Here is an 8079-nt window from a genome sequence, read left to right as displayed (position 1 = left end):
ACCCGCCCGTGCTTCCGGCCCGTGCTCCATCGCGCATGTCGCTGTCTTCCGGTCCGGCGCTGTGGTTATGTCTGTGACAGAATGTCCAGCTCTGGTGTCCCCGACTGTCTCCAAACCTGGAGACAGTCATCTCTCTGTCATCTCTTCCTCCCCCCTCTCTCTCTCCACCACAGTGCTGCCCTCTCTTATCCATATAAATGAGATGTTACAGGTTCCCCGATTGCAGAAACCTTCCTTGGGGGGGCGGGGGGGGGGGGGGGGGGGGGGGGCAGACCAGCATACAGATCAGATGTCCTCTGTAGATTACTCTCAATCTGTGCTCATGTTTTTTACCTTTCTTTGTCGCTCGTCCCTTTTTGTCATCCTCCCATCTTCTGAACTGCCCCCCCCCCCCCCCCCATGTATTGTCTTTATTCCTTTTTTGTCTGTTCGCCAGTGTTTTGGGCTCTTGCTCTATCAGCGCGTGTCGGATGCACGTGTGTGCCTGCGTGGGGGTGTGTGTGTTTCATTTTGATCCTCCATCTGTACTCTCCGTTGCTCCTCTCTGCCCTACCTGCTCCCCGTCCCCTTCGTGCGTCCGACGCGGCCTTCCTCGCCACGCCGCTCCATCACCTGAGAAGTCGTGGTCGACGCGACTGAGCCCGCATTGCTGTGATCATCCTGCACAGCGCTACAAGTTAGCGGGGCTTTGTTTAAAAGTACACCTCTCCCTCCAGAACTTTAGAAAAATCATAATGTGAAATGAACGATTTGGATATTTCAAGCTCGAAAAACTGCCTGAGAAAACGTGAAAGGTGATATTTATATAGTTTGGAGGGAAGGATGCAAAGTCCCAGAACGGGTCCCGGGTTCGGCCCCGCCGCTGCTATCTCATTGCTCGCTTCATCCATCATTTCCTCTTCATTCAAAGAGACTGGCGTTGAAATCTGCTTCACGCTGAACGGAGTCCAACCGTCCCGATGGCAGAATTTAGATTCAAATAACTTCAGCCAGTCCTGCCATGAGCTGGCGCCTCATCCAGGGTGTGCCCCGTCTCTCGCCCGTCGCCAGCTGGGATGGGCTCCGACGAAGACGAGTGGGCCACAGTGAAGATTAGTAACGGCTTTAAATGACAGTTTGGGATCTTCTTCTGGAGCCTCATCAGTAGTTGTTAAAGAATTCTGCGTTTCGATCGAGAAGTTTCTCTGTAATGTTTTCAGTGGAAAATGAATATCTTTTTTATTTTGGGTGCCAGCAGCTCGCCGAGGCTTCTCGGGCATAGCAATACTTTGAGCTAAGTGCTAACATGAGCGTACGTGCAATAACACCTGGTGGTGTTTCTCAGGTAGTTTAAAGTGTTAGCATGTAGCTGTGGTGCGCGGCAGCCTCTCTGTCCTCTTCGTGCCTTGACCGTCACCGTTTCGCCGCCGCCATCGCTGAAACAGCCGGCAGGGAGAGAGGGAGAGAGGGCGAGAGACATGAGTAACACAGCAGCGCCTCTCCTCTCACCGTGGGCATCGTATACTCGAAGGTTTACCCTTCCACTGAGACGGAACGACGGCCGTCTAACGGGTTCTTTGGGAAAACAGATCAGCACAGAACCTACTGCTGGACCGCCTGCCTGCCTGCCTGTCTGCCTGTCTGTCTGTCTGTCTGTCCATTAATGCCAGAGTCATATATAGAGACGTCTTCTGCTTTGACTGCCTGCGGCACAGTGGGTGGGCCTCCGGTCCACACGAGGCCGACCTCCCCCGGTCAAAGTGTCTCTATGTTGGACTCTGTCCCCCTGTGCCTGTCGGGACGTATGCGCTGAACTGTCCTCATGCTGCTGCTTCTTCTCTGTTCCGGTTTGAGGGAGGGGCGCATGGACCGACTGCTGCAGCAAAAGAATGTGTTAATGCACACGTCCACCATACACTGCACAATTCAGGAGAGTGTGTGTGTGCGTGTGTGTGTGCGCGCGCTCTTATTCAGCATGACAGCTCCACTTCACTCTGGCCTTTAAACCAATCACCTTTATTTTATAGCTGCCTGACCAATCACGCGCTGCTGTGACCTGCTGCCTGTCTGGACGCCACTCCTCACGATCAGCATCGTCATCGTTTCAGTTCCTCAGTTCTTTGTCTCTTCACGTGTGTGTGTGTGTGTGTGTGTGTGTTTGTGTGTGTGTGTGTGTGTGTGTATTTATGATATCTCTTTAACAAACCGATTATTGTGCATGATACTTGGAGATGCAGCTGCTCCTCTTGGTGGCGCTGCTGCTGCTATGTTTGTTTGTTTGTTTGTTTGTTTACGGGTGCGGTCGCTGCTATAGGTTCTTATTTTATTATACATTAACCCAGCACTCACAATTCCTGCTTCTTCTTCATGTGTGCCTAACAACCCCCCTCATCTGTGTTTATGCATGATCCAGTGTGTTTTATAGTGTCGTCCCCCGACACACACACCCACACACACATACACACACACACACACACAGACACACACGTGTCGTCTTTGTGCTTTCGTTGCTCGGTGATCTTGTCTTGTGAGCTTTGTGTGTGGGAACTGACAAAACCTGCCATTAACAACCTGATCTTGAAATAGCGTCTTCTTTTTACTTTTGCGTGTCGGACAGACGGAGGCGGAATCCGTCCAGATGTTTGTCTTCTCCTCATTAACATAATAGAAATGTGAAGGAGAACCCTGTTCCAAGGTTTCCCTCACTGAACGTAAAGCTCTGATTGGTCCAGTTTAAGATGACAAATATCCTTATGTTAGCCAATTAGCTTGTCTTTAGCATATCCATACCAAAAGCATCACAGTTTGAGGATATTTACTTTTCTTGAATAGTAAAAATAAATGAACAATAAAACATAGAAATTCCAGATCAGCTTTAAAAATATGTGCCGTCTGTAAATACACTCAATTTCACTAATAGTTAAGAAGATTGCAAAAATAATACTCATTATAGCGCAAAAATAACATTGTAAATAATCAATGTTGGCATAATATTTGAATAAATATTCCTTGTTTTACTATTGTTCAAGCTCATTGATGCCCCGATTGAACAGAACCAGGACCCACTTTTGATGTCTGATAATGGAATCAGCGCTCCCCTTGCACTTGTTCTTATATTTTATATCAGCTGTAAGACATAAACTTGTTTTCTACACCTTCAAGGTGTTGGGAGACAGAGACACGTTAACTGTCTGTCTCTCCCGTCCTCTCCCTGAATGAAAAAGAACACACTTTTCTCAAATACAAAAAAATGAATTTTTTTCTTGAACTGTTAAAGATTGATCAGCTCTGGCTCCGCCCATTTTGGCTTAATAAAGGCGAGAATATTTAAAGAATTGAACACATTCATTAGACGTCTGTAACGACAAAGATTTAACTCATGCCACCTGGCCCTCTGTCTGTCTGTCTGTTGGTCTATCTGTCTGTCTGTCCATCTGTCTGTCTGTTGGAGGACAGTCTGTCTCTATGTCTGTCTGTCCATCCGTCTGTCTGTCTGTTGGAGGACAGTCTGTCTCTATGTCTGTCTGTCCATTCGTCTGTCTGTTGGAGGACAGTCTGTCTCTATGTCTGTCCATTCGTCTGTCTGTTGGTCTATCTGTCTGTCTGTTCATTTGTCGGGCTGTCTGTCCATCTGTCTGTCTGTTGGAGGACAGTCTGTCTCTATGTCTGTCTGTCCATCCGTCTGTCTGTCTGTTGGAGGACAGTCTGTCTCTATGTCTGTCTGTCCATCTGTCTGTCTGTTGGAGGACAGTTTGTCTCTATGTCTGTCTGTCCATTCGTCTGTCTGTTGGAGGACAGTCTGTCTCTATGTCTGTCTGTCCATCCGTCTGTCTGTCTGTTGGAGGACAGTCTGTCTCTGGGATTCCCTTCTGTCTTTTTTCCCAGTTTTATGTTTTGACTTTCTCCTCTCTCTTGTCTTCCCTCCCTCATCTTTCTCTTTCTTTCCAGATGCGAGTGGTGAAAGCATTCCGTAGTTCCCTGTACGAGGGCCGGGACAAACCGGAATCCCGCAACTCTATTCACAACTTTATGGCTCACCCGGAGTTCCTCATCAACGACCTCATCCATAACATCCCGCTGATCGATGACACTGATGTGGATGATGAATCTGAACTCAGCAGATCCCAGCACCTGCACCCGGCCCTCCGTAAGCCACCGCCCCCTCCGCAGCAGCCCCAGGCCCCAGCCCGCCCCCGCCCCACCCGGCCCTACCGCCAGTACAGCCTCCCCGTCACGCCCTGCAACCAAAACAACAACAACAACAGCAGCTTGATGGTCACCCACGGCAACAGGAACAGCACCGGTGTAGTTACCCCTCATCACCACCCTTACGTCCACAGTCACCCCGGCAGGGTGGCGCCCACTGCCCCTCACCTGGCCCACGTCTACTGTGTGGAGACCTCCTTATAACTGACCTGAGCGTGGGGCGGGGGAGGGCTCACATGTGACATTTCCATCCGGTCTCCCTCCACAACAAGCTAACAGGAGGGAGTGGAGGATGAGGGAGGTCCGGGGGGAGGTACTGAGGGAGTGGACCGGTGTCTCGCCGCTCCATGAGAACATTGCAGCTTCCATTCCCTTTGCTCTTCCTCAGGCCCTTTCAGTCTGACTCCGCCCCCGAGCCCACCGCCCTCCCTGCAGAACCACCTCACCCCACCCGACCTCACCAACACTCACCACACATGCACAAGTGTGCTGTTGCTGCTCAGTTCTGACGTCAGGTGGGTTGGGTGGGATGGGAATGGATGTCCCTCAATGCTTCAGTAGAGCAGGGCCATGTCAGGGGCCGAAACTGACTCCCTCTGTTTCTATTGGTTCATCTTTAGTGATGTCATTACCCACCACATCTCCACCACCGCCATCTATCTAGAAACCACTTTCACTTTGCTTGTAACATAAGGAAACTACTTGTTAGAGCTTTAACTAGACTTCAGTCGGCTCATTAGAGCTTTAACTAGGCTTCAGTTGACTCGTTAGAGCAGGGGTGTCGAACCTGTGCCGTTTTCCTTCCAGCCGGTTACTAAAGCAGGTGATTTTAATTATCAACACCTCGTTCCATTTGAGAGAAAGAGCTCATTAGTGAGATCAGCTGCTGGAGAGATGGTTGGAAAGAAGTGTGTCTCGGCCCTCCATGGCACAGGTTCAACACCCCTGCGTTAGAGCTTTAACTAGATGTCAGTCGACTCGTTAAAGGTTTAACTAGACTTCGGTCAGGTCGTTAGAGCTTTAACTAGACTTCGGTCGGCTCGTTAGAGCTTTAACGAGACTTCGGTCGACGCGTTAGAGCTTGCTTTAACTAGACTTCTGTTGGCTTGTTAGAGCTTTAACTAGACTTTGGTCGACTCGTTAGAGCTTTACCTGGACTTCGGTCAGCTCGTTAGAGCTTTAACTAGACTTCGGTCAGGTCGTTAGAGCTTTAACTAGACTTCTGTTGGCTTGTTAGAGCTTTAACTAGACTTCGGTCAGGTCGTTAGAGCTTTAACTAGACTTCGGTCAGGTCATTAGAGCTTTACCTAGACTTCGGTCAGCTCGTTAGAGCTTTAACTAGACTTCGGTCAGGTCGTTAGAGCTTTAACTAGACTTCGGTCAGGTCGTTAGAGCTTTAACTAGACTTCGGTCAGGTCGTTAGAGCTTTAACTAGACTTCGCTCAGGTCGTTAGAGCTTTAACGAGACTTCGGTCAGGTTGTTAGAGCTTTACCTAGACTTCGGTCAGGTTGTTAGAGCTTTAACTAGACTTCGGTCAGGTCGTTAGAGCTTTAACTAGACTTCGCTCAGGTCGTTAGAGCTTTACCTAGACTTCGGTCAGGTCGTTAGAGCTTTAACTAGACTTCGGTCAGGTCGTTAGAGCTTTAACTAGACTTCGGCCGGCTCCATCCACACTTTAAGTTGTTTCTTGACATAATGGTGCTCGCTCATTTATGTCTGTTTTGTTTGTTTTTTGTTTTTTTACATATGTTTATTACAATTGTTTGATTTCTCTGTCTTTCAGTGTGTGTGTGTGTGTCTTCTCTCTCTTCTAACCCCCCCCCCCCCCCCCCCCCGATACAGCTCCTTTAAACCAGATCAGAAATAGGATGGAAAAATACATTTAAATGAGACAAACACACACACGCACACACACACACACACGTATGTGCGAGTAGGTCCATGTAGATCCGCGTCCCCCTGGGTGAGCCCACGGGGGGGCGTCCTCTTCCAGCATCTCGCTCCAGTCTTCACCCTTGCTTGTCCCTCTGTCCTTCGCCGTCTCCCTCGTCCATTCTGGCCTCTTCAGTGTCTGTTGGGAAAAGGCTGAATGCTTGACGCATTAACCCTTTAAATGTCATCAAACACAAAATGCACAGGCGATGGCCCTTTAAGACGACTGGACACTGACTTCAAAGCTGCTCACGTGCCATTGGGTCATCTCCATCATGTACCAATGTCCTCGCCAGAAGTATTGAGGACAATGGGATTGTTTTATTTGATCTGTGTTCTTCAATCCAATGATTTGGACAGACAGGGAGAAAAGGCAAGCAATCAGGCACGTCAAATGTTAGGGCTCGGTTCTGAAGCCCCCCCATCAGGTATGACCCATGAAAGCCGAAGTGTCAATGTCCTTGTGTCAAATCCTGTCCACTTCCCATTAGCCCAATGCACGGATTCCTAAAGTATCGAATCGTTCCCACGAGGACAACGCTTCGGTATTTCTCACCCGTTTGCGACGGCCGAGGCGCCAGGCTGGCGGTATTCACAGCACGGTCCCCTTTACGACAACGAGACGTACGCCGGCGCCGTCTCGTCTCCGAGCTCACGAAGACAAGTCACGAGTGCCCCCCCCCCGTTCGGAGGAGTGACTGGAGGAGCCTCATCCTGAGCTTCGATAGACGTGAATCGCTTGTTTCTAAAGTTCAATGACCTGCAGGAAACGCTGGGGCGCACCTCTGGGGCAGATTCCGTGCACATCTGTCCATCAGTTTGTGCAGAATAACCCATCGCATGACCCCCTGGGTGAAACGAGCGCACCCAGGGGGCAGCCGTCAAGCTCAGCCTCAACATTCCACGGAGCAAATATCCCAAGCATCCGCACGACATTCCAGACGGGCGTGAGACCGACCTGTAACCCCCTCTCCGTGTCTCCGAGCCCTGCTGTCCCCCCGTTGAGGAAGACAAGGACAGACAATATGCAACAGAACGCCGACGGCAGCAGGAACAGCACATCCTGTTCCTGTTCAGGAGAGCGCAGGGCTCTCTGGGAGCACCTTACCTGTACAGAACTTTGTCTTCATCATCCTCACCATCATCATCACTGCCACCCTGGGCTGCTGCAGTGGGTGGGGGTGGTGGGGGGGGGGGGGGACGACACGCCTTCGTGTCGTCTGTTCTGAAGCATGCATTCTGGCATCATTCATGTCACTCTTTATGTGTTGGTAAATCATTTCGGCTACTGTGTGCGTCGACCTCGGCTCGCTTGTCCCGCTCGTGTCCCGCTCGTGTCCCGCTCGTGTCCCGCTCGTGTCCCGCTGGAGTCTCTTCTGTTTCAGCACCTCCTGGTTCAGCTGGAAACGTTTCAGACACGCAACCAGGCAGCGGCTGGACGAGCGTCCGGCTCCAGCCATTTTACATCACGATTTTACAGAAGGCAAAATACAATATGAAAAATAATATATTATATTTATTAATATTATAAATTGTACAACTGCACCACGACTGTACAGACTGCCCAAATGTGCACATGCATTCTTTGATTTATGCTCCTGTTCCACGTTTCCTTTGAGTCCTTGATTTTTGTAAAGAGCAACAACGAAATGGAAGCGCTTGTATATTTTTGATTTTCCCCACCAGTGCTCCCGCTGATGGGCGGGAGGGGGGGGGGCATTGCACATCTCCCAAGCATATCTGAAGGCTGTGTTTTCTGTCCACTGAGCAGCCCCTGAAGGGTGCAGAGACAGGAGCGTCTCATGTCCCATGTAGCTCAGGATGAGCTGCAGGACGGACAAACTGGGACGGCTGGACGAGGGGAATGCGACGCAGAGCTAGAGACTGCAGAAGTACAATGCGTCCATGCATTGTTTAGGCTGCTCTTTTAGATCTGCTCCAAGTATTTACCGTACTACTAT

At 50.0% G+C, this 8079-nt stretch overlaps 1 protein-coding gene across 1 annotated transcript in view; it reads left to right on the top strand.

Annotated features, from left to right (window-relative positions):
* atp2b3b (ATPase plasma membrane Ca2+ transporting 3b) overlaps positions 1 to 4389 on the top strand; it is a 32922-nt gene extending 28533 nt beyond the window's left edge. Inside the window, exon 25 of the mRNA XM_068749867.1 lies at positions 3928 to 4389. Within this exon, the coding sequence (XP_068605968.1) occupies positions 3928 to 4389 (462 nt within the window). The remainder of the gene's footprint in view (positions 1 to 3927) is intronic.
* Positions 4390 to 8079: the final 3690 nt, after the last annotated feature.

The sequence above is a fragment of the Brachionichthys hirsutus genome, chromosome 2, assembly GCF_040956055.1.
Source record: "Brachionichthys hirsutus isolate HB-005 chromosome 2, CSIRO-AGI_Bhir_v1, whole genome shotgun sequence".
Classification (NCBI taxonomy): domain Eukaryota; kingdom Metazoa; phylum Chordata; class Actinopteri; order Lophiiformes; family Brachionichthyidae; genus Brachionichthys; species Brachionichthys hirsutus.
Note: the sequence above shows the minus strand (reverse complement) of the source record. Positions and strands in the feature narration are given on the sequence as shown.